Here is a 27,308-nt window from a genome sequence, read left to right on the forward strand (position 1 = left end):
CTAGAAAAATATGTAACGTTCACTGTTTAAACTTTGAGGTAACCCTAATCTAGTTAGATAGTGATCATCTGCCCAAGTGCCTATGGTGATTGTATGCTCAAATGCCTCTACCTCCAACTGTCTCACTGGAACTCACAAGTTTACACAGTCTTCACAGGACACCATGAACTGTGCAGAAGAAGTCTACCTCAAGGACTATGGACACGGCGATGATACGGTACGGTGCTCTCAGTGCTACGACTCCGTCATACCCCTGAGACCAAAAGGGGGAATGTAGGTATCATGCCGCCATCTTGTGTCTAAGAACTACAACTCCCAGCCAACTTCCGCGTTGACTACGTCACGCCTGGGCGGGATCACGTACATCACATTCCTCAAGAATTCACATAAGAGACTTGGAAACTCCATTTTCCTTTGTCTCCAAGTCTGATCCTGAGCGGAATGGACCTAAGAAGAGACACTCATCATCAGACGTCTGAACCGCGCGTTTTCTCCTCTATCTAACCCTGATCAAGTTAGAGTTCGGAAACACGCGATCATCAACTCAAGCGAGTTATTAAACCAGTTTTTGCAAGTATTATTTTCTTTTAAAAGCGTACGCAACTGCAAGTGAAAGCAATTTTATTTTTGCTTAGAAAAGTGGCTGGCCCCCCTTTTCTCTTCTTAAATCCGCGCGCGCGGCACTGCTGAAAAGACTTTCGTTATCATCCACGAAGATCTTCAAAGCAATCTCTCTCTTCCTCACCGAAGCGCAAACTTCCTCTCCAAGATCTACTTCTCCAGTAAGACGGTGCTTCCTACAAAAGGCGAGACTTTTTGCAGTAAGAAGGCAATGGGCAGAAGTTTAAGTCTTAGGAATTAGTTATTCACTTAATGTGAAGTTATATGAAGTTATATGAAGTTAAATGAAGTGTATACACTGAATTTTGGTTCTCTATCATTTGTTTGTTGATTTAAAATTGGTTAATCCATAAGTTTGTGCATGTCTTTCTCTCTCTCTCTTATTCCTTACTAAAATCCTCAATTTCATTCTTATTATACATTTTGACCTTATTAAGATTTCAGTGAGTTTGATAATGTTATGAGTGTGGAAGTCCTTTGTTACTTATAAAAACATGTGCTCACTAAATCATGAGGACACACACACACACACACACACACCAAGATTGCAGATAACACACCCTGGCCCATCCTGGCACGGACCACATTCCTTGAAACTTAACTCCTTCCCCCACACACACACTACACACACACATACACAGAGACATACTCTGTTATAAAGGTTTCATTCTATTGCCATTCAATTATTAAGTTTTCATTTTTCCTTTTTTTATTAATTTCCTTTTATTATCTTTTTATAATAAACTCCATTATTATTGAAATTGTGTGGTGTCTATCTGCTGTTCTAATATTTTTGAGGTGGCCCAATCGCAAAGAATTCAAGGAAAGGTGTAGATAATTTGTAATATGGTAAGTGATCAATAATAATTTGAAGATACCATTTTAGCTGTTTGGTAATTTACCCAGGATCAATGGTATGACTTACTAAATGATTCATTGAACGATTCACTAAATGATTCACTAAATGATTCATTGATTCACTAAATGATTCCCTGATTCGATTCATTGAATGATTCACTTCAAACGATTCAAATGAGACTGATTCTATGGTATGATTCAATTCAAATGAGTCAAATTAAACAATTCAATAGGATTGATTCATTTTAACTATTAACCTTCAAATTTAATGAGACTGATTTCATGTAATTATTAAAGATTGATCACTTATCCAATCTTAAATACACAAAATCATTAATTACACCTACAAGATTTAATTGTTAGATCTAAGATGCATTCAATGATTTAAGTTAGTTTTATAATTACAGAATATAATTTAGGATTGTTAAAGACATTATTTGTTATTTTGCTTATGATTGTCTTACTACATATTGATGAAATCAAGATGTAATTTGCTGACTTAGCACAAGGCACACATTCATGTGTTAAGAATTTATGATCTTTTCATCCGTTAGCTTTTAGATCATGTAAACTATTTCTGTTTAACTTGGCATTAATTTCTGATACATTTGACCTTCGTAGACTAGACATATTCTTATTTTTTGTTTACTTTCTTATAACATATCTGTGTTGAAAAATTCCATCACCATCTTAAGTACATATTGCCCTATGTTATATCTGACCTGAAGGGGTGTACGTAGCAATGACCTTTAAAATCTGTCTGTACCTTGCTATCATGTCATATCATCAGAAATATGTCATTATGTTATGATTTACACACACATTGATGGAGATTATTTGACCTGCCCCACGATCTAGCTGCTCACTTGCACGCAAGTCAAACACACACACATACATCTGAGCATTCCATCAGAACAGTGATGTAATTAAGATGTGACACACACATACACACAGACACAGATATCAAAATGATGTCACTCACTCACACCCCCCCATAGACACACACATACACACATTCATGCACACATATACATAGATATCAAACAGTGATGTCATTTACACACAGATAACACTCGTATATAATAACCCTCTGTATTCTTGTCCAATTGGGGGAACTTGCGAATAAAGATGTGAACTACATTGGGGTTCCTGTCTTTCTTTGCGACTAACCCCCCCAGACGTCTGGGTGGTACGAGGGTGGGGGTCCTGAGAAGTAAGTTGACCGTTTCCGACTGGGTGAACCCCAACACCGGGGGAGGATGGGGACATTGAGTCCGAGTGGACCATGTTCTGTACCTCCATTGCTGAAGCAGCTATGCGGCACTGCGGCTGCAAGGTTGTTGGTGCCTGTCGTGGTGGTAATCCCCAAACCCGGTGATGGACACCTGCAGTGAGGGGAGCTGTCAAGCTGAAGGAGTCCTATTGGGCTTAGTTAACCTGTGGGTCTCCAGAGGCAGCTGACAGATACTGATGGGCCAAGTGGAAAGTAGCTCTGGCGGTCGCTGAAGCAAAAACTCAGGTGTAGGAGGAGTTCGGTCAGGCCATGGAAAGCAACTTTCAGTCAGCTTCAAAGAGATTCTGACAAACCGTCCAGTGGCTCAGGAAGGGGAAGCAGTGCTTTGTTCCAACTGTCTAGAGTGGGGATGGAGTGCTGTTGACCTCAACTGGGGACATCGTCCGGTGGTGGAAGGAATACTTTGAGGATCTCCTCAATCCCACCTTCATGTCGTCCGAGGAGGACACAGAGTCTGAGGGTGCATGGGAGGACTCACCCATCACAGGGTCCTCGGTAGCCAGGCTCCGGGGGTGGATGAGATTTGTCCTAAGTTCCTGAAGGCGCTGGATGTTTTTGGGCTGTCTTGACTGACACACCTCTTCCAAATTGCATGGCAGTCAGGGACTGTGCCTCTGGATTGGCAGACTGGGGTTGTGGTCCCCCTTTTTTAAAAGGGGGACCAGATAGGGTATTCCAACTATAGGGGGATCACACTTCTCAGCCTCCCCGGGAAAGCTTATGCTGGGGTGCTGGAGAGGAGAGTCCGGTCGATAGTTGAACCTCGGCTTCAGGAGGAACAATGCGGTTTTCGTCCTGGTCATGGAACACTGGACCAGCTCTTTACCCTTGCAAGGGTACTGGAGGGTGCATGGGAGTTTGCGCAACCGGTCTACATGTGTTTTGTGGACCTGGAGAAGGCTTACGACCATGTCCCTCAGGGTGCCCTGTGGGGGGTGCTTCGGGAGTATGGGGTTCGGGGCCCACTGCCATTCAGACCCTGTATGACCGGAGTAGGAGTTTGGTTCGCATTGCCAGCAGTAAGTCAGACTTGTTCCCGGTGCACGTGGGACTCCGCCAAGGCTGCCCTTTGTCACTGGTTCTTTTCATAACTTTTATGGACAGAATTTCTAGGCACAGCCAAGGGACGGAGGATGTCTGGTTTGGTGGCATCAAGATCATGTCTCTGCTTTTTGCAGATGATGTGGCCTTGTTGGCATCATCAATCTGTGACCTACAGCATGCGCTGGGATGGTTTGCAGCAGAGTGTGAAGCGACTGGGATAAGGATCAGCACCTCCAAGTCCATGGCCATGGCGCTCAGCCGGAAATGGGTGGAGTGCCTACTTCAGGTGGGGGTGGGGGGGGAGTCGCTACCTCAAGGGGAGGAGTTTAAGTATCTCAGGGTCTTGTTCACGAGTGAGGGTAGGGGGGAGTGGGAGTTGGACAGATGGATGGGGGCAGCATTAGCAGTGATGCGGACGCTAAACCAATCCATTGTGGTGAAGAGCGAGCTGAGCCAAAAGGCAAAGTTTTCAATTTACTAATCCATCTATGTTCCCACCCTCACCGAAAGAATGAGATCATGGATACAAGCGGTCAAAATGAATTTGTTCTACAGGGTGGCTGAGCTCTCCCTTAGAGACAGGGTGAGAAACTTGGTCATTCGGGAGAGACTCAGAATAGAACCACTGCTCCACCATATCGAAAGGAGTCATTTGAGGTGGTTCAGGCACCTTGTTAGGATGCCCCCATGACACCTCCCAGGGGAGGTTCTCTGGGCATGCCCCACTGGGAAGAGACCCCAGACACACTGGAGAGATTACATCTCTTGGCTGGTCTGGGAACGCCTCGGTATTCCCCCAGAAGAGTTGGTGGAGGTGGTCAGGGAGAATGAAGTCTGGGCTGCTCTGCTTAGGCTGTTACCCCTGTGACCCGGACCTAGATAAGTGCCAGAAAATGGATGGATCATCAAACTGGCAGAGGAGGAGGCTTTGTGGTTATTTATAATGATTATCTAGGCATAACACAAAAACCTGGTTATAAATTTAATACATTTGAAGCTCTTCATACAAATATAATAGATGTAGCCTCAAAAAATAAGTCTACCCAGTCAATTCCGTTACTTATTCTTTACAAGCCCCGGGGCCATATTCTGAGTTTCTTAATGAATTTTCGGATTTCATCTCAGGCCTTGTTATTTCCTTAGACAAAGCTTTAGTTATCTGAGATTTTAATATTCACTTCGATAACCCTAAAGATCCTCTGAAAACAGCATTCGTGTCCATTTTAGATTCAGTAGGAGTTAATCAGAATGTCGTAGGACCTACCAACAATAGTGGTCGCACTCTCGATCTAATACTAACATTCGGGTTGAATATAGAAAATATAGTCACACTTCCAGTCTGAAGTTACCTCAGATCATTATCTCATCTTATTCAAAATATATCTGACCAATAATACATACATGCACCTCACCACACTACTGTATTAAACATACTGTACATTCACATCAACTACTGCACAGAGTTTTATAAATAATCTCCCGGAGTTATCAACTTTGACTGGATCACTGTCAGCCCCCACAGAACTTGATCAGGCAACTGAATGCTTAGAGTCAACATTCCGCTATACTTTAGATAATGTAGCTCCACTTAAAATAAAAATGATTAGAGAGAAAAAAAATAGCACCTTGGTATAACGATTACACTCGCACTTTAAAGCAGACCACTCGAAAATTAGAACGTAAATGGCATCAAACAAAATTGGCAGCATTCAAATTAACATGGAAGGAGAGCTTCCTGAAGTATGGAAAAGCTCTTAGTGCTGCTAGATCAATGCATCTCTCCACCCTAACTGAGGATAACAAAAATAATCCTAGATTCCTATTTAATAATGTAACAAAATTAACTAGGAAAAGACCACTATAGACATATGCACACCTGCATGTGTAGTAGCAACAACTTCATAATTTTTTTCAATGACAAAACTGAAAATATCCAGCAAAAAAATTCAAACTACTAATTTAAGGCCAGACAATTTAAGTAACCCTGTAGTTAACAGTAACTATCAGATCAGCAATTAGAATGTTCTTCCCTAAGGGGCGTAATCAAACTAATTTCTTTAATCTCCACATCAAAATTTTCAACTTGTGTACTAGATCCCTTATCTACATGATTCTTCAAACAGATAATACGAGAAGCAATTGAACCACTTCTAAAAATAATAAATTCTTCCCTGAGAATTGGCTATGTACCCAAATCCTTTAAACTTTGCAGTTATCAAACCCCGGATTAAAAAACCTGACCTCAACCCGTCAGCTGTCCAATCATAGGCCAATATCAAACCTCCCCTTTATCTCCAAGATCCTAGAAAAGGCTGTGTCACAGCAGTTATGCTCATATCTGCATAGAAATAACATCCATGAAATGTATCAATAAGGATTTAGACCTCATCATAGCACAGAGACCACACTGGTTAAATTAGTAAATGACCTACTGTTGGCATCTGATCAGGGCTGCGTCTCCCTGCTTGTACTGCTTGACCTTAGTGCAGCCTTTGACACCACTGATCATTCCATTCTCCTGGATAGACTAGAAAACATTGGGGGATTTAAGGGAATGGCCCTCTCCTGGCTCAGGTCTTATTTAACTGATCGCTATCAGTTTGTTGATGTAAATGGTGATTCTTCTGAGGTACTGTAATATACTGAGGTAAAGTTTGGTGTTCCACAAGGTTCTGTCTTAGGCCCACTACTTTTTTTCTTTTTTTAAATATATGTTACCTCTGGGTGATATTATTCATAAGCATGGTATTAGTTTCCACTGTTATGCTGATGACACACACTTGTATGCTTCTGCAAAGCCAGATGAGAGACACTAGCTTAGTAAAATTGAGGAATGTGTAAAGGACATTAGACACTGGATGCTTATTAACTTCCTTCTGCTTAACTCTGACAAGACAGAAGTATTTGTGCTAGGACCACATGCAGCTAGAAGTAGGTTTAGATCAAAAGGTACAGACTATCTGCTGGTACCTCATGAAGTGAAGTCTACATCAGGGGGCAGAGCCTTCTCTTACAAAGCCCCACAGTTATGGAATAGCCCAGTGTTTCTCAACCACTGGGCTGTGACCCATCTAGTGAGCCACAACACGCCATATAGTAGGCCGCTAATTTTTTTCAAGTTGAAGTTAATTTTTTACTCCTAGTAAGGTGCAATTGCTGGGTTGCCTTCAACGTCACATCCGCCTCATTAAGCTATGGTCACACTGCAGCTCGCAATGCTTTGAGATGGGTTATCAATGAAAATGAGACATTTTGGTGACGATATATACGAGTTAAAAGTTGTGGTCACACAGTAGGTGAATTGACTGTTGCGCCTTTGTGCGCTCAAGTGGCCGCACACACTCACTGAACACATTGTGTGCATGCTTGGGACCCGATCGTTATGAGAAACACCTGGTACTGATTTGAGTGCAATCAGCAGATACAGACGCTGTTTTTACAGAGGCTTTGCAAAGCATTATCACGGTCATGTTTGTTTCTAGCCATGTTTATAACGCTGTTTAAATATTTTGCTTTCGTAAATATCATGCCTGCTAATAAATACTCTTCCTGTACTTAGATCCGTCTACTGCCGTCTATCCTGTAGTGTCCTGATCCCCAGATCTTTAACCTAGCCACATACAAAAATGTTGTACACCTCCATGCTCTTCCAGGTTTTCATCTATGTGTCCGTGTAGAGCAATGTCTGCAGCACCAGGTAGTTTGAGATATCAGGGAACTCAGTGGATGGATAATTTTCCAACTTATAGTAAAAAATCCTTCTTTGTTAACGTGTAAAGATCTATCCCATTGAGTGGTTTCTACAAGTTGAAAACTTCTTGGTTTTAATAACTTGTTTGTTTGCTGTACACAAACATGGAAATAAGTTCTTGTGTGAATTGATCAGACTCCACTTCTGGATCATTAATCCCTTTTGACCGAGAATGACCCACATGCATGTTGGCTTCTGGCACATCCGTACAGTTTTAAATACAATACCTACAATATAAAAAAAGTTTGTTTTTATTGCATTTATTTAATTACTGGGCTCCCATCTGTAACAGGGAGTGATGTTGCATTCTATTAATACACTTTATAGTAGATTATTAAATTCTAATAGAATAGACAAGCCAAAATAATTTGGGATTTTTTTAATAGGCCCCAACTCGGTACAAGTATGAATAGGTGGGCCTCAAAGCAGAAAAGGTTGAGAATCCCTGAAATACCCTTCCAAAGAGTGTTCGGGACTCAGACACAGTCTCACTGTTTAAGTCTATGCTGAAAACAAATCTGTTTAGTCAAAACTTTTGTTAACAGTCTTTATTATATAAAGGAGTAGATCTGGAGGGTCCTCAGGAATAGAGTGTTTGGTCAACTATAATGTACGGATGCCGTCATCCCCCCACTCACTTGCTCACTCAGGTTTGTTGACAGTGTAGTGGCTGGCTGCTTTATGTCCCAGGGCGCCCTCATGTCTGTGTTACCTTCTGGCTCTCCCCTTTTAGTTATGCTGTCATAGTTAATTTTGCCAGAGTCCCTGCTTGCACTCAACGCAAACTGTAGACTGTTCTTACTCATTAGGTGACACTGGGCATACCTACCGGTAACAACCTGTGTTTTCTCTCTCTCTCTCTCTCTCCCCCTTCCCTCTGTCTGTCCCTCTGAGTTACATGTCAATCCTGAAACATCAGTGATGCTGACCTCTTCTGCTCCTCGGACCTGCCTTATTCATCCTGATGCCCTACTTCTGGCTGGAGTCTCATCACGTTGCTCCTGTGGAGGACAGCCCCATATGGACAGTTAAAAGTTGCATTTGGAGGCTGGCTCTGAACACTTACAGTTATACATTTATGTCTGAAGACTACAGTTGACTTGCTAACTTTAGGACTGCAGTTGTCATGAACAGTTTTGCACTCAAGTTTCCATCAATGAACAGTTTATAACTTCAACAAAACAGACTTCATGTTAAAATTATAATGTTTTTCCTGGTTTCACAGTTATACTTTGTATAAGACACAGTTATAGAAGCAAGTTGTTTATAATCGTGCTGTTATCACCCAAATGAGGCTGGGTTCCCTTTTGAGACTGGTTCCTCTCAAAGTTTCTTCCTCATGTTATCTGAGGGAGGTTGTCCTTACCACCGTTGCCACAGGCTTGCTCACTGGGGATAAGCCTTTAATTTTCTGTAAAGCTGCTTTGCAACAATGTCTATGGTTAAAAGCGCTATACAAATTAACTTGAAACTTGACAGTGCTTGTACAGTGATGTTTTTCTATCGGTTTACCCAAAACCTGACTAGATAAAACAGTTCCATTCTCAAGAAAGAACAAAATAAGCTTAATCCTCATGCACGGACACGCCCACATTTTTAACAACAATTTTTAAATAATTCTAGACTGGAGCTCCTTTGCACACGCAGAGCAGAGCCCGATACTTAAAATATAATATTGACCTGATTTTTGATGGCTTGACTGTATGATGTACGAATAATGAATGTGTACCACCACAGAGAACCCAATCATAAGTACAAGGCAACATATCTCAAACACTTGATCACCGGACGACGAAATTCGTATGTTTATTTACATAAGATAGATGGGTTTTTATCCAGTGGTTACTTTTTAATTTGCTTTTCAGAAAATAAAGTGGGATTATTTACTAATGCATTTTATGGAAAATATTCACAATAGTTTCATATACAACCAGTTAAAACAGTTTTACTAGTCCACTAGCTTGTTGAACAATTGACAGTTTCTGTCATGTAAGGGCAATTGACGGATGTAAGTGCAGGAAGAGTTTTATTGAAAAACACGAGCAAACAGATCCAAAACGGAGACAAAGGCAGAGTCAAAAAACAGGCAGTGGTCAAGTGAGGCACAGACAGAATATCAGAGGCAGAGTATTCTCTAGAAATTTAGAGAATGGTATCTGATGGCCAAGCAAAGAACTGCTAGGCAGGTCTGGGGACATGCTTCCCAGGGAAATTTTGAAATATTGAAGCAAAATTGGGGCCCTCTGGTGCAGTCTTGGCATGAAAAAGCAGCTGGGAGAAGCTCTTATAATAAGGTGTTTTAGGTAGCGAATTTCTGAAAACAGAATCAGTCAACTCAAATCATTTGAAAAAAATTATTTATTTCATGCCATTTTATAGCACATGTAGCTTTTGTGCCTAATTTTGCAATACTCAGTCCTGATTAGCATAGTATGGTAAATTGGTAATGGCTGTCCCAACCACAGAAGCTAACCTTTACATGTACATATCGAGGGTGTGTAAACATTAGACAGGGTTTTCTGGAAAATCTGAAGTAGCTGGCTTAAAAAAAAAAAAAGTAATAGGTGGCAAATGCTAATGCTAAGAGGGTTGGGAGGCATGCCCACCCCTAAAAATTTTTTTACATTTACATGCCTCTTCTGGTGCACTCTCAGCTAATAAGTTGCTAACCATTTCCCTGTAAAATTCTTGCAAAATGTATGAAATTTCCCTCCAGAGGCATGTGTGCTTGGCTTTCTCAGTTACCCTCTGTAGTTTGCTGCCTGGCTCTGTAACATTACTACATACACTACGGCATGGTCACATGGTCCAGCTCAGCCAATCAGAGCGTGAGAATTGATCAACAAACATGGCGCCGCTTCTGGTCATGACCCGAATCGAAGACAATTTCGTGGTGGAATAATTGGATTTGCAGCAAATTATGGGCAGCAAGGATGATATAAAATCACTTGAAAATTGAAAACCAAGTTTTTACTTGTTTCTGGGCTGGAGTAGCTGGAGAAAACCACCAGTCGCTAGCCCTTCTGGACATCTCTGATTAAAGATCACACACACCTACAACTGAACCTGGCTGTATTATGAAACAAGGACTATGGTTGGTTGCCGTGCCATGTGCTGGCCAATGGGAGCATGCTATCAGTTCTGAGCAGCAAATCATGTCCCGCTTCAGAAATAAGGGAGAGAAAACACTGTACCAGAGAAACACGCATGTGGGATGCAGATTTATTGTGCTGTTTGGGGTCCCCACTCATCCACTGGCAGATCAAAATAAATGCCAGTGCAACTAAACGTTGCTCGTTTTTATTTCACCATAATAGGAATTTTGAAGCCTGTCATTGCAGAAAATTACCCATTGGCTTCTAGTATTGGCTGTTGAAAAGACGGGTCGATGGGTCTCTACGTAATACAGAGATACCCTGGTGAAAATCTTTCGAGGATCTTCAAGGATCCATAAAGTTCTTTGTGAGGGACTTTGAGGATCCTGTTGAGGATCTCAACAAAGAGCCTCAAAAGATCTTCAAGTATCTTTCAAATTCTTGGCAAGATCTTCAAGGATCTACAAAGATGATTTAATTTCTGCCAAGATCTTCAAGGATCTTAAAAGTTCTTTTCAAGATCTTCAAGGATCTTTGAAATTCTTGCCAAGATCTTCAAGGATCTTAAAAAACAAAAGCCACATTCAATTCCAAACAAAACAATTCTTTATTGATGCTATGATAACATATAATGAACGCAAAATTATGTGGAACATTCAGGAAAAAGCAAACAGGTTGAGGAAGATATTATGTTGCCATCTATTTGCTTTTTCCTGAATGTTCAACATAACTTTGTGTTCATGATGTGATAAAACAATTCTTTATTGATGCTGTTTGGAATTGAATGTGGTTTTTGTTTAAGATTCTTGTAGATCTTGTCAAGAATATTAAAAGATCCTTGAACATCTTGACAAGAATTTCAAAGATCATTGAAGACCTTGAAAAGAACTTTGAAGATTCTTGTAGATCCTTGAAGATCTTGAAAAGAAAACTGAAGATCCTGCAAAGAATTTTAAAGATCCCTAAAGATCTTTTGAGGATCTTTATTGGGATCCTCAAAGACCCCCACAAAGAACTTTACCGATCCTTAAAGATTCTTGAAAGATTTTCACCAGGGATATTTCAGAGTTTGTTTTGTATTTATACACATCTTGCTGTTTGCTAGTTCCTGTGAGAGGCCAACTTTGCACTTTTAGGCCATCACTCATGAGAACATGTCCCCAAAAGCAAACAGTTCGAGTTATGGAAAGCATTACTGCGGCCAGATGTTCACTTCAGAGAGTTTCCACTGTATTTTGTAAGTTCCATGTACCATAGACTTGACTTCCACTGCTTTCTTGATCTTGAGATGTGTGCAAAGGTCTTGTGAAGATCTTGAAAATATGCTAAAAAGAAAATGAAATCCTTACGATCCTTTTAAGATCTTTGAAACCTTGAAAATCATGAAAGATTCTTTCAAAGATTCTTGAGATGTTGTCTATTCAGGATTCCATGGGATATCCTTATCCAATTCTTATGAATCATAATTATGTAAGTTTCAATCTATTTCCATCCTTGCCAATTCTGTTGAATTAGGATAATTTTTTTTTAATTGAAAGATCCTCATTAGATCCAGGAGGATATTAAAGAATCCTAACAAAGATCTCATAGAGACCTTGACAAGGATCCTTACAAGAGCCTGATTGAATTGTTGAGGATTCCAGTTAAGATCTTTATAAGATCCTGAAAAGGATCCTTTTAAGATCTTTGAAGGATCCTTAAATCTTTGAGAATCTTGGAGGAACTTTGCAAAGATCTTGTGAAGATCCTGAAAAGATCCTGAAAAGATCCTGATCGAATTCTCAAGGATCCTAGCAAAGATCAACAGGATCCTTAGAAGGATCCTTCTAAAATCTTTGAAAGATCCTTGTTGAATCCTTGAGGATCTTAAAGAATCCTTGCAAATACCTTTGCAGGGATCATTATGAGGATCTTTGTAGGATCCTTAAAAGAGCCTTGTCAAATCCTTGAGAATCTTTACAAATAATTTTGCATATGAAGAGCTTTGATGATCTTTCTAAGATCCTTTAAGGATCCTATAAAGATCCGTATCTTTAAAGATCTTCAGCAGATCTTTGACAATCCCCATGGATCCTTAAAGATCCTGTGAGGTTTTTCACCAGGGTAATACAATACTCACAGTACAAAAACACAAAGAGGGTCAAAAACAGAAAAGCAATACAAAACACAAGGCTTTTGCAAAGTCTGTGTGTTACTGAGAGTCCTTATATGTATGTGCTATGATTGTGCTCTAATCAGGAACAGGTGCATGCTAATTAGTTCTAATGGCATGCGCATGCTTTGAAGTCTGCAGCTGCGCGCGCCAAGCTACAACGCGTGTGGCTGTGACAGATGTAACCAGACAACTGTTTGATATATCAAGTTTGATATTCAATCATAACTATGTAGTAATGATGTAAAGTGAAAGCACTGGTTCACTGCTGTCCACCAGGCACCCAACAGAGTCACACCATAATAAAATGTTATGTTGTTTCTGGTGCACGGCATGCAGTGTCAAAGAAAGGAATAAATATGTATTTGTAGCTGCGATGTGCATCTTACATACCTGCAAACTCAGAAGGTCTGAAAAAGGTGACAAACTTTTTTTTACACACACCCCTGACGTACGCGTAAACCAAAACCTGAGCCCGCCCCCTCTCTGAAAAAAGGTGCAACATAGCTACAGGTAAACAAAAAACCTGTTTATTAACGTAACCTCATTTTTTGGTCAATCAGTGGAAAATGGCTGATGGTCAATCAACAAAATCAACCACAATCAAGTAACAACGTCAAGCTGAGTAATTTACTAATAGTAAATCTCATTTCTTCATTTTTTTGGCCTGGACAAGCCGTTCCATGGCCAGTTTCCTCTGCTTTGCCATGTGTCTCTTTCAGGCAACATAGCTTCAGCCCACTAAGGGCTACTTTGTCTTCAGCCAGCACTTGGGCCAGGTTCACCATCACTGGTGCAAAGGTGAAAGGAAGTCAATATTCAGCAAGAGTAGCCAGAACCATTGCCTAAACAAAGAAAATATTATTAGATTTACATTATTAAAGCTGGTTTAATATTCACAAACTTCCATTGCTATTACAAAGTTGTTAAGACTGGATCCTCATTCCAATAGACATGATCTAGGCTACGGTAGTTAATCTCTAAATTAACTAAACATGCAATGTACGATATTTTTTGGTAATCTAGGCTAGTCTACTCCTTCTTTGCCTAACATTAGCCTACTGGCAAATATCAAGTAACCTGTTAAACAGTGAAATGGTAGAATTACAGAAAACTACAAGCCTAGCCTATTTAGCTTAATCTATACACACCTCTGCATTGGCAACTCGCTGAAATGTACAACCCCGATTCCAAAAAAGTTGGGACAAAGTATAAATTGTAAATAAAAACGGAATGCAATGATGTGGAAGTTTCAAAATTCCATATTTTATTCAGAATAGAACATAGATGACATATCAAATGTTTAAACTGAGAAAATGTATCATTTAAAGAGAAAAATTAGGTGATTTTAAATTTCATGACAACACCACATCTCAAAAAAGTTGGGACAAGGCCATGTTTACCACTGTGAGACATCCCCTTTTCTCTTTACAACAGTCTGTAAATGTCTGGGGACTGAGGAGACAAGTTGCTCAAGTTTAGGGATAGGAATGTTAACCCATTCTTGTCTAATGTAGGATTCTACTTGCTCAACTGTCTTAGGTCTTTTTTGTCGTATCTTCTGTTTTATGATGCGCCAAATGTTTTCTATGGGTGAAAGATCTGAACTGCAGGCTGGCCAGTTCAGTACCCGGACCCTTCTTCTACGCAGCCATGATGCTGTAATTGATGCAGTATGTGGTTTGGCGTTGTCATGTTGGAAAATGCAAGGTCTTCCCTGAAAGAGACGTCATCTGGATGGGAGCATATGTTGCTCTAGAACAGGGGTGTCAAACCTGATCCATAAAGGGCCGTGTGGCTGCAGGTTTTCATTCCAGCCATGCAGCAGCACCCTGATTTGGCTTATTCAATCAACTGACACACCCACCCTTTAATCAAGGGTGGGTGTGGCTGCAAGTATTTGACTGTGTGAAGACAGTTCAGTTGATTGAATGAGCCAAGTCAGGTGTGCTGCTGCATGGCTGGAATGAAAACCTGCAGCCACAAGGCCCTTTATGGATCAGGTTTGACACCCCTGCTCTAGAACCTGGATATACCTTTCAGCATTGATGGTGTCTTTCCAGATGTGTAAGCTGCCCATGCCACACGCACTAATACAACCCCATACCATCTGAGATGCAGGCTTCTGAACTGAGCGCTGATAACAACTTGGGTCATCCTTCTCCTCTTTAGTCCGAATGACACGGCGTCCCCGATTTCCATAAAGAACTTCAAATTTTGATTCCTCTGACCACAGAACAGTTTTCCACTTCGCCACAGTCCATTGGCCCAGAGAAGACGTCTGCGCTTCTGGATCATGTTTAGATACGGCTTCTTCTTTGAACTATAGAGTTTTAGCTGGCAACGGCGGATGGCACAGTGAATTATGTTCACAGATAATGTTCTCTGGAAATATTCCTGAGCCCATTTTGTGATTTCCAATACAGAAGCATGCCTGTATGTGATGCAGTGCCGTCTAAGGGCCCGAAGATCATGGGCACCCAGTATGGTTTTCTGGCCTTGACCCTTACGCACAGAGATTCTTCCAGATTCTCTGAATCTTTTGATAATATTATGCACTGTAGATGATGATATGTTCAAACTCTTTGCAATTTTACACTGTCAAACTCCTTTCTGATATTGCTCCACTATTTGTTGGCGCAGAATTAGGGGGATTGGTGATCCTCTTCCCATCTTTACTTCTGAGAGCCGCTGCCACTCCAAGATGCTCTTTTTATACCCAGTCATGTTAATGACCTATTGCCAATTGACCTAATGAACTGCAATTTGGTCCTCCAGCTGTTCCTTTTTTGTACCTTTAACTTTTCCAGCCTCTTATTGCCCCTTTCCCAACTTTTTTGAGACGTGTTGCTGTCATGAAATTTCAAATGAGCCAATATTTGGCATGAAATTTCAAAATGTCTCACTTTCGACATTTGATATGTTGTCTATGTTCTATTGTGAATACAATATCAGTTTTTGAGATTTGTAAATTATTGCATTCCGTTTTTATTTACAATTTGTACTTTGTCCCAACTTTTTTGGAATCGGGGTTGTAGGTACAGGCACCCTAACTCGCTCCCTCATAACATCAGGCCCCTTGGAAGCACTTTGCTCTGGGACTGGAAGGACACTGGATGTGGTCATAACAGTGCACACTTTGATGGTGCACCTCTGTTTGGCAGTGTGCCAAAAGAGCATGAGAGCCTTTGTTGCTGCAATTTATTTCTTTTTGGCAAAGGCTGCATTTTGAATACCCGGCTTTGTCTATCTTATGAAAAAACTGACAGCGGGAAGCTGTGCTGAACTCCCTTCACTTCAGTCTTGACCTTGATTTTTAGCCAGGCCCAGCTCCACCTGCACCTCAGACCTGCATTAAACTTTGCTACATAAACAGCGTCTTCCTCTTTAAGCTCCCTCATTCTGGAAGAGAATTGACCAAATATTATCGGCTGGGTCAGGGCTCCTTTTTGTTACCATAAACGTTTGTAAAGGCTAACTCTAACTACATCCACCCATGTTAAATGATCCGCCGGAGAAGGTGTTTAAATCACTTAAAAAATGCCGGTGCACTAACGTTAATGTTACGTGTTCGTTTTCATTCCTCATCTTGTGATAATGTTGCATTATCATCAGATAACAGTACGGATGCAGTAGAGATAGCCTTCACAAAAATTATTCGAACTGAACTGACTGGTATGAAAGGTTAACGTTAACACACAATTCACTGATGTTAGCTGACATCCTAGCTAACGTTAGCATACAAACTGAAAAACTTTACATTATGTATAACGTTAAACATGTTGGAAAAGGTTTCATGTCACGACACACGTAACGTTGCTAAAGTAGGATTATCTTTGACAAACCAAGTTTAATTTACACAGCATATTACATTGTTGGCAGATAACGAGACTTACCTCAAGTCTGTCACTAGTGTCCACAGATCTCTGAAGTCTCTGACGCAGGTCGTATGTTTACTGTCTGTGGTTTAGTCAGGCAAAGGTTTAGTTCGCCGTGGGAAAGATGGACTGACTTGGATGTTTGTGACTGGCCAAATGAGTAGCGTGTGATTGGCCAAATGAGTCTTGTGAAGATGGCAATCCCATTTTACTGAAAGTCCCATCCACCGCTGATTCCCCCCCCCCCCCCCCCCAAAAAAACTCTTTGGATCTAGATGAATCACGAGAATGACATTTTGTTTGCAAAATGCCAAATTTCGCTGAAAAGCAACTAGTTTGCAGGTATGATCTTATTATTGGTATCACCATCACAAGACAATGCAGCAATTTACTGACACGAAATACACTACACTACACAATTTGATGGTTCATATGCTATAATATTATTATTCTATTCAGGTTGATTTTGTGCCCTTGTTAATATTTTGCTCATACACTCATCAGAAGCTCTGCTTTTAAATAGTGCCTAAATATCTATTTGTAAAACACAAGAAAAAACCTGTAACATGAACTGCCCCAACTCTCCCCATCTGGCCATTTTGGGGGGGAAAAATCCTTAAAATGTTTTTTACCCCAGAATTTAAGTTTAATAAATGATACTATATATGGTAACTCTAGGCTACATACTTTAATTCCTAACAAATCCTGAATTCAGTAGCATACATTACACCATAGCATGGAGATAAATTGTGAAGTCGAAAATACAAGTTTTGGTTGACAAAAATATTTATCATTCAAATTATTTTTATGCCGTTTTGATTGGCTGAGCGAACTGCAAATAACTGGTTACAAATAACAGTCTGTTCATGCACAGTTACTTCACACTTTTATCAACATGGCTCGCTTCCCTAAATTGACTGAGTTGGTTTCTTTAATTGAAAGTAAAAACAGTGAAAAAATGAAAAAAAAAAAAACTAATTGCACAAATGTTATAATCAGTATTTTTTTAAAAGAATAATTTGAATGATAAAACCATTATTGAATTTGGTTTTCTCAAAATATCGTGATTTGTTAGTGTCTGCCTTTAGCATCGGCAAATAACTGCTTGCTCGCTACTAACAAATCACAATAGTTTGTTCAACCTCGTCCAATAATTGCTTATTAACTGCACATACCTTGCTGTAGTGTCCAGCTTCTAGCTCCATAGGAAGTAGGTTACTCGAAGGGGCGACATCTAACTTCTGATGTAATCTAAAACCTGATTGGTTGAAATTAATTTATGGGAAAGCAAACCGTCCTCAGTCTCTTCTGTCACAAATCTCCCTGCTCTCCACAGATGTATAGTAACAAAGTGGAACTACTTAAGTACTGTACTTAAGTACTAAAATGCAGTATTTGTACTTTATTGGAGTATTATTTTTTTCTCCTACTTCCACTTTTACTTCGCTACATATTTTTGATGAATTTAATACTTTTACTCCGATACATTTTTCATGTGCTGAATCGTTACTCGTTACTATTATAAAAATGTTACGAATCATACCAAACCCATAGTATCAATGCCAGAGCGGTAGATGGCTCTGTCACCAGGTTTGATGAAGCTGGCTCATCATTGGGCGATTCAAGCGATCAAGCTGTATATAAAAAGACCACATGCTCCCCTTCCGCCTTTCGCACTGCTGCCTGCATGCATTGGGAACACTTAGCGTCAGTCTACTGCTCTATTTCGAGATGGAAGAAGACCCAGGAACACCACCATCAACACCAAGTTCTTTGACTTCGAATGTTCGTGGTGAGGGTGATGAAAGCGACCACCCCTGGCTCTACTTAGAGTCCATGTTTTCCTTTGTCGGACCAAAAGACAATTCGTATCGAATGAAGTGCCTATTCTGCCTCCCGAAAGATTGTGAAATAATGGCCTTCAAAAATTCACCATCGCATTTGAAGAAACATATCAAGGTAAGTTACAAATATAGCTAATAAACATAATGACACATCAGCTTGAGCTATCAGTAAGTGCTAGCAGCTAGCTAACTAGCTAACAGAGGTTCAGTTCTGCGGTGTTCACTTAGCATGTAGCAGCTAACGTTAACTAGAACAAGCCTGGCTGACTACTGTAGCTGTGCCACGCTGAATGGTGTTATTATTGACACATCACTAATGTCAACTTTCTCTTATTTTATGGCATATAGCCTACTGTTGCCAAATATAAATCATGGACCATGTCTCTTTTCGTGCTGCCTAATCACATGCCCATAGCCCATTATTTTATAGTGTATAGGGTTAGCTAATGGTTGTGGCACTGGCATAACTAATGCTAGATGAATTTAACTGATTGTTGCAAAGTTGCTGCGGGTAAATGCAGGGCAGTAGGCCTATTAATGGATTTCTGTTTTTACTATTTGTAATGTAGCCTCTTGACTTGACGTTATCCGTTCGCATGACCAGCATGCCCCGACATGCCGTGAATGTGACCTTGAACCTTAGCCTGATAGCAGCTACATTCTGTTACTCTGCTACAATTTGCTATTTGGCTAATGGCTTGTTTGGGCATTTTGTGATGCATGTAGCCTAGGTCAATTTATGACCATTTCTCGTCTCGTCTTCTTCCGCTTTATCCGGGACCGGGTCGCGGAGGCAGCAGTCTAAGCAGGGAAGCCCAAACTTCCCTTTCCCCAGACACCTCGGCCAGCTCCTCGGGAAGAACACCGAGGCGTTCCCAGGCCAGCCGAGAGACATAGTCCCTCCAGCGTGTCCTGGGTCTTCCCCGGGGCCTCCTCCCGGGGGGACATGCCTGGAACACCTCCCCAGGGAGGCGTCCAGGAGGCATCCGAAAAAGATGCCCGAGCCACCTCAGCTGATTCCTCTCGATGTGGAGCAGCAGCGGCTCTACTCCGAGCTCCTCCCGAGTGACTGTGCTTCTCACCCTATCTCTAAGGGAGCGCCCAGCCACCCTGCGAAGGAAACTCATTTCGGCCGCTTGTATCCGCGATCTTGTCCTTTCGGTCATTACCCAAAGCTCATGACCATAGGTGAGAGTCGGAACGTAGATCGACCGGTAAATTGAGAGCTTCGCCTTTTGGCTCAGCTCCTTCTTCACCACAACGGACCGGTAAAGCGACCGCATCACTGCGGAGGCTGCACCGATCCGCCTGTCGATCTCACGCTCCATCCTTCCCTCACTCGTGAACAAGATCCCGAGATACTTAAACTCCTCCACTTGAGGCAGAACTTCTCCACCAACCTGGAGAGGGCAAGCCACCCTTTTCCGGTCGAGAACCATGGCCTCGGACTTGGAGGTGCTGATTCTCATCCCAGCCGCTTCACACTCGGCTGCAAACCGCCCCAGTGCATGCTGAAGGTCCTGGTTTGAAGAAGCCAACAGGACAACATCATCCGCAAAAAGCAGAGATGAAATCCTGTGGTTCCCAAACAGGATTCCTTCTGGCCCCTGGCTGCGCCTAGAAATTCTGTCCATAAAAATTATGAACAGAACCGGTGACAAAGGGCAGCCCTGCCGGAGTCCAACATGCACTGGGAACAGGTCTGACTTACTGCCGGCAATGCGAACCAGACTCCTGCTCCGTTCGTACAGGGACCGGACAGCCCTTAGCAAAGAGCCCCGAACCCCATACTCCCGAAGCACCCCCCACAGAATACTACGGGGGACACGGTCGAATGCCTTCTCCAGATCCACAAAGCACATGTGGACTGGTTGGGCAAACTCCCATGAACCCTCGAGCACCCTATGAAGGGTATAGAGCTGGTCCAGTGTTCCGCGACCAGGACGAAAACCGCATTGTTCCTCCTGGATCCGAGGTTCGACTATTGGTCGAATTCTCCTCTCCAGTACCCTGGAGTAAACCTTCCCTGGGAGGCTGAGAAGTGTGATTCCCCTATAATTGGGGCACACTCTCCGGTCCCCTTTCTTAAAAAGAGGGACCACCACCCCAGTCTGCCACTCCAGAGGCACTGTCCCTGACCGCCACGCGATGTTGCAGAGGCGTGTCAACCAAGACAGCCCCACAACATCCAGAGACTTGAGATACTCAGGGCGGATCTCATCCACTCCCGGTGCCTTGCCACCGAGGAGCTTGCAAACCACCTCAGTGACTTCGGCTTGGGTAATGGACGAGTCCACCTCTGAGTCATCAGCCTCAGTCTCCTCAGTGGAAGACATGACGGTGGGATTGAGGAGATCCTCAAAGTATTCCTTCCACCGCCCGACAATGTCCCCAGTCGAGGTCAACAGCTCCCCACCCGCACTGTAAACAGTGTTGGCAGAGTACTGCTTCCCCCTCCTGAGGCGCCGGACGGTTTGCCAGAATTTCTTCGAGGCCGACCGATAGTCCTTCTCCATGGCCTCCCCGAACTCCTCCCAGTTCCGAGTTTTTGCTTCCGCAACTGCCCGAGCTGCAGCACGCCTGGCCTGCCGATACCCGTCAGCTGCCTCGGGAGTCCTGGAGGTTAACATGGCCCGATAGGACTCCTTCTTCAGCTTGACGGCATCCCTTACTTCTGGTGTCCACCACCGGGTTCGGGGATTGCCGCCACGACAGGCACCGGAGACCTTGCGGCCACAGCTCCGAACAGCTGCGTCCACAATGGAGGTAGAGAACATGGTCCACTCAGACTCAATGTCCCCCGCCTCCCTCGGAAGCTGGGAAAAGCTCTCCCGGAGGTGGGAGTTAAAGACCTCCCCGACAGAGTGCTCGGCCAGACGTTCCCAGCAGACCCTCACCATACGTTTGGGCCTGCCAGGTCTGTCCAGCTTCCTCCTCCGCCAGCGGATCCAACTCACCACCAGGTGGTGATCAGTTGACAGCTCAGCCCCTCTCTTCACCCGAGTGTCCAAGACATAGGGCCGGAGATCAGATGAAACGACTACAAAGTCTATCATTGACCTCCGACCTAAGGTGTCCTGGTGCCACGTGCACTTATGGACACCCCTATGCTCGAACATGGTGTTCGTTATGGACAAACCGTGACTAGTACAGAAGTCCAATAACAAAACACCACTCGGGTTCAGATCGGGGAGGCCGTTCTTCCCAACCACGCCCCTCCAGGTGTCACTGTCATCTCCCACGTGAGCACTGAAGTCCCCCAGTAACACAATGGAGTCCCCAGTCTGAGCACTCCTCAGTACCTCTCCCAGGGACTCCAAGAAGGCCGGATACTCTATACTGCTATTTGTGCCATAGGCACAAACAACAGCAAGAGCCCTCTCCCCAATCCGAAGGCGCAGCGAGGCGACCCTCTCGTTCACTGGGGTAAACTCCAACACATGGCGGCTGAGCTGGGGAGCTATAAGCAAGCCCACACCAGCCCGCCGCCGCTCACCACGGGCGACTCCAGAGAAGTGGAGAGTCCAGCCCCTCTCGAGGAGCTGGGTTCCAGAGCCCAAGCTGTGCGTGGAGGTGAGCCCGACTATCTCTAGCCGGTACCTCTCAACCTCCCGCACAAGCTCAGGCTCTTTCCCCACCAGCGAAGTGACATTCCATGTCCCAACAGCCAGCCGCTGTGTCCGGGGATCAGGTCGTCGAGGCCCCTGCCTTCGACTGCCACCCAATCCACATTGCACCAGTCCCCTACTGCTACCTCTGTGGGTGGTGAACCCACAGGAGGTCGGGCCCACGTCACCTCTTCGGGCTGAGCCCGGCCGGGCCCCATGGGCAAAGGCCCGGCCACCAAGCGCTCGCATACGAGCCCCAACCCCGGGCCTGGCTCCAGGGTGGGGCCCCGGCTGCGTCATCCCGGGCGACGTCACGGTCCTCGGATTTTTCTCCATAGGGGTTTTGGTGAACTGCTCTTAGTCTGGCCTGTCACCTAGGACCTGTCTGCCTTGGGAAACCCTGACAGGGGCATAATGCCCCCGACAACATAGCTCCTAGGATCATTCAAGCACACAAACCCCTCCACCACAATAAGGTGACCATTTCTCTTCCGACTTTTTTGGTAATGAACGCAAAGTGATGACGAACAAAGCATCTCAACTAGTCTGCATTTCAAGTGGTCCTCGCACACTCCCATTTCTCATGATGCATTGTTGGATATATCAAGTTAGGCCTAGCACTACAGGGTTTTGCAAGTAGACAGATTATTAGAGTACCAATGATGGATTTTTGGTTATGGGGTTGCTTGCTTAAGTCTTTTAATGTTGAATTATAGTGGATAAATCCCTTTAAATTTAATAATTTTTGCTTTTATCAATAATATCACAGCAGTCACTACAGTCACCTATGTTGCTCATGATATAATTCTGAGAAAGTAAAGTTATATATGTTTGTCTTGTTTCAGAGCAAGCATGACTGCCACCTGAAAGATATGAGGACCTCACATCAGTTAAACGAATGAGGAAGACTGCAATTCCCTCCCCCTCCATCAAGCAGCCCACATTATTAGAGAGCTGGACAGCGCCCCATAGATCCGTTGACAAGGCCATTGTGAATGATGCTGTCTGAGGACTTCAGCCTTTCAGCATCATAGAACAAGAACCTTCCCGGGGCTTTGTGTTCGACCTGGTGCCAAATACCAAAATAATGTCAAGAATCACACTCACATCTAGGATTGATGATGCTGCCAAACAAATGAAGATCAAAATGATTGAGGCCATGAAAACTATGGACCACATCGCAACAACCACTGACTGCTGGTCAGCCAGACGGCGTAGTTTCATTGGGGTCACGGCCCATTGGCTGGACCCCGAAAGTTTAAAAAGGGTCTCTGTGGCCCTGGCCTGTAAAAGATTAAGAGGCTCTCACACTTTTGACCTTCTGGCAAACGCACTTAATGATATCCATGCTGAGTTTGAAATTCGGGGGAAGATAGTCACAACAATCACGGACAATGGCTCCAACTTCATCAAAGCCTTTAAAGTCTTCGCTGAAGATGAAAATAACAATGCTGGTGCTCAAGTTCAGGAGGAGGAGGAAGAAGCAGACCAAGATGAGGAGGAGGTAGAGTTTGTTGACGTATCTTCACTTTTGGATGAGGATGATGGTTTTGAGTTCCAGCTTCCAAAGCACCAGTGTTGTGTATGCCGCATTCTTAACCTAATAGCCACTACCGATGGCAGCAAGGCAGTGTCCAATGATACGTACAAGAAATTATACTATTCAACATTTGGCAAGTGCAATGCACTTTGGAATAAGTGGTCAAGATCCTCAATAGCAGCTGAAACTGTGGAAGATGCTTGCTCCGTCCAGCTTGTGCGACCGATTGCAACAAGGTGGAACTCTGTGTTCATGGCTGTGGAGAGACTGCCATCGTCAAAGAGAAGGGAGAGGCAGCCATGAGAGTTGTCTGCACAGATTTGAACTTTCCAATGCAAGTTTTAAAAAAAAAAATCATATTGTACTCAAGCTCAATTCTGGTACATATTGTCTACTTGTACAACAATTGAATTGAATGATTAACATTGAATGATGAACCATTCTATTGCATGATAATGAGCCGATCATGTAGCAATGCTGTTTTTTGGTCTCTTATTGTTACACCTAATCACCTAATCCTGTGTGTTAATGAAATATGTTCTTGTCTTCATCACAGGTTTAATCCAGCCGAACTTGCATTCCTGTCAGAGTTTGCTGTTGTGATGACTCCAGTCACCCAAGCAACTAACATCTTGCAAGCTGAAACCAATGTCCAGATGGGGTGGCTGCTCCCAACCGTCAAGCTCCTGAAAATTAAGCTGGACAGGATCAAGCTAAAGCTAAAATACTGCAAGCCCCTTGTCGATGCTCTGCAGGTGGGCATTGAGGATCACTCTGGCCCTATGATGGAAGACCCAGAGCTGGTGGCTGCTGCTATTCTGCTTCCAAAGTTCCGGACAAATTGGACACAGGAAGATGAGACAATCAAAATAGGTAAGAAAGGGAACACTTTCAATTAAGATTCACATATTAATCATACACCAAGTACTTACTAACATGGATATTAGTAGTGCATTAGCCCTTTCTTAGCCTGTATAAAGCCAGCATTTCCATTAAAATCATTATTTCTTACTGACATTGTTGTCATGTTAAATCTGTGGTTACTGTCATGACTGGTTGAAACTATTATTGTTTATAATGTACGCTTATATTTTAGGAATGGACTATATCAAACAACACATTGAAGACTTCTCGTTGCAGTCTGGTGAAGTCAACAGGTCGAGCTCATCTGATGAAGACGACTTTTTTTCTGGCATAAGGGGTTCAAAGGCACAAGACGGCACCAAACAGCTAGATGCGTACTTGTCCTGTTCAGCAGATAACATGGACTTGCTCAAGTATTTTCCAGCTGTGTGTAAGATGTCTGTTAGGTTAAACACACCCCTTCCAGCATCAGCAGCCTGCGAGAGGCTTTTTAGTATCGCAGGATTCGTCTTTAGCCAAAGAAAAGCGAGACTGAATGACTCCAATTTTGAAAACCAACTACTTTTGAGATTAAACAAAAGATTTCTAACTCCCTAACTGACTGCTTTATGCATACCAGTTTAAGAAGGGAATACACTGTGGAGGGGAAAAAAGCACAAGCAGAGAAGAGAAGGGAGGGATGCTGTGGGGGGGATCTGTTTTCGTTTACAAAGAGCTCAGGTGTTGTAAGGTGCTCTACTCGTGTGTTTTTACATGAGAAATACTTGTATGTGGCCTACTGGGGGGTATTCCAAGTAGTTGATTAAGAGACAAACCTGAGTAAGTTAACCTGGAGGCAGTGGTTAACCTGTTGATGGAAGAGCCCTTTGGCTTTGTGAGAAGGATGCTTCCGGGCTGTTCTATTATAAGGTTTACCATTAGGCTTAACTTGCCCAGGTTTGTCACTTAGCCGTATTCTTGGAATACCCCTCTGGCCTTTTGAGATGTTTTAGTTGCCCTGACAAGTTAAGGTTGAAAAAATGTCTATCTTCGAAAAAAAGACTGCTTTACTGTATGCACTAGTTTAAGAAGGGAATAAGCAGGGGAGCAGCAGATAGTTGATTTGTGTGTTTACAAAGAGTTCAGTGTTGTAAGGTGCTCTACTCGTGTGTTTTTACATGAGAAATACTTATATGTGGCCTACTGGGGGGTATTCCAAGTAGTTGATTAAGAGACAAACCTGAGTAAGTTAACCTGGAGGCAGTGGTTAACCTGATGATGGAAGAGCCCTTTGGCTTGGTGAGAAGGATGCTTCCAGGCTGTTCCATTATAAGGTTTACCATTAGGCTTAACTTACCCAGGTTTGTCACTTAGCCGTATTCTTGGAATACCCCTCTAGCCTTTGAGACATTTTAACAGTGGGGTTTTTTTTTCCATAAACACTTGTATGGCCTTTTATGTCCTTGTACTGCTGCTTCAACCAAAGAAATTGTGCCCTTAACTTTAAATGTTTGAAATAATATAAACAATATGATATTCAAACTTTTGACTGCTTTCTTTAATATACACAATACTTGTACTTTTACTTTCAGTACCTGAGTAGTAATTTTTAAAATACTTCTACTTGCAATACTTAAGTACAAAACATTTTGAATACTTTACTACCTCCACTTAAGTATGGTGTTTAAAGAACACTTCAACTTCTACTCAAGTCACTTTTTTTGATATAGTACTTGTACTTCTACTCCACTCCAGTACTTTATACATCTCTGCTGCTCTCCCCTACAGAGATGTAAATCACAATGTCATTATCACAGATGTTCTATTAATTATTGATTTCTTAACATTATTAGTCTTGTCTCTTAGTCTATAGTAATTTAATTGGTCCCTTGAACTGAATGATTGAATTTAATCCAAAACTCAAGAACTCAAAAGAAGTAGGCTGTTCATGAAACAACTCTGTAGCTACTGAAGGAGTGCGTATGATTTATTTCACAGTTAAAGTGATCTCAGGAATCAGCCTCCTGTACCCAGAGAACAGAAGTAATCAGGATTACATTGTGCTATTAGCTTTGAAAAACATCCTAAATCTACCTAATACAGCTTTATGTCGACGTAAAGGTGTATTTTTGACCGACAAAATATGTGCAAAGATGCTTAAGCTTATTAGGAAAAAACTATTTTTACAGTGGCACTGACATGGGTGTTAATTAGTGATAGTATAGCCATGTAATCCTGACTATTTTTTTTTTTGTTTCACAGCCAAAAAAGAGAAAAAAAAGAGAAAAAAAACTAAAAAATTAAAAAACTAAAAAAACTTTTTTGTTTGTTTGTTTGTTTTTACCTTGTGTATCCAACACGTGCCGGTTAGAGGCGCTGAACAAATCCGTGACAAACATCAGCAGCGTTAATACAGGGCTGTTTTCAAACAAACCATAGCTGTTTCGTTATAAAACATATTTTCTGTATAGGATATTGACCTAAGGTTGACACTGAGATGAGTCTCAACTTTTACTGTGTTGTTCGCTAATGAGTCGACTCTTTTTGGTGAACCAATTCGCATAACTGAGTCGTTTGGATTTATTCCCATCCATCCATTATCCGTAACCGCTTATCCTGTGCAGGGCACTGAGCTCTGTATAAAATCTGGAGAGCTCATAGCCTATTCCCCGCTGTAGAGAAGAGTGAAGCCATCTGGCCGCCATCTTACCACTCCCATCGCGTGTATTTGGCTTGTGCGTTAAACCGTCGTCTCCGACCAACTTGCCCCAAGAAAAGTA

General features: G+C 42.6%; 1 protein-coding gene across 2 annotated transcripts; it reads left to right on the forward strand.

Moving 5' to 3' along the window:
* The first annotated feature begins 434 nt into the window (after positions 1-434).
* On the forward strand, positions 435-25,221 carry LOC132886535 (uncharacterized). 2 transcript variants are annotated; one of them, XM_060921285.1, is made up of 3 exons: positions 435-782; positions 24,242-24,558; positions 24,782-25,221. In XM_060921285.1, exons 2-3 carry the CDS (start codon positions 24,288-24,290, stop codon positions 25,144-25,146), a joined length of 636 nt encoding a protein of 211 aa, XP_060777268.1. In that variant the 5' UTR covers positions 435-782; positions 24,242-24,287; the 3' UTR covers positions 25,147-25,221. The 2 variants fall into 2 exon arrangements, with proteins under 2 accessions (XP_060777268.1, XP_060777269.1); XM_060921286.1 differs by lacking the exon at positions 435-782 and adding an exon at positions 23,991-24,065.
* Positions 25,222-27,308: the final 2,087 nt, after the last annotated feature.

The sequence above is a fragment of the Neoarius graeffei genome, chromosome 5 (genome assembly GCF_027579695.1).
Source record: "Neoarius graeffei isolate fNeoGra1 chromosome 5, fNeoGra1.pri, whole genome shotgun sequence".
NCBI classification, from domain to species: domain Eukaryota; kingdom Metazoa; phylum Chordata; class Actinopteri; order Siluriformes; family Ariidae; genus Neoarius; species Neoarius graeffei.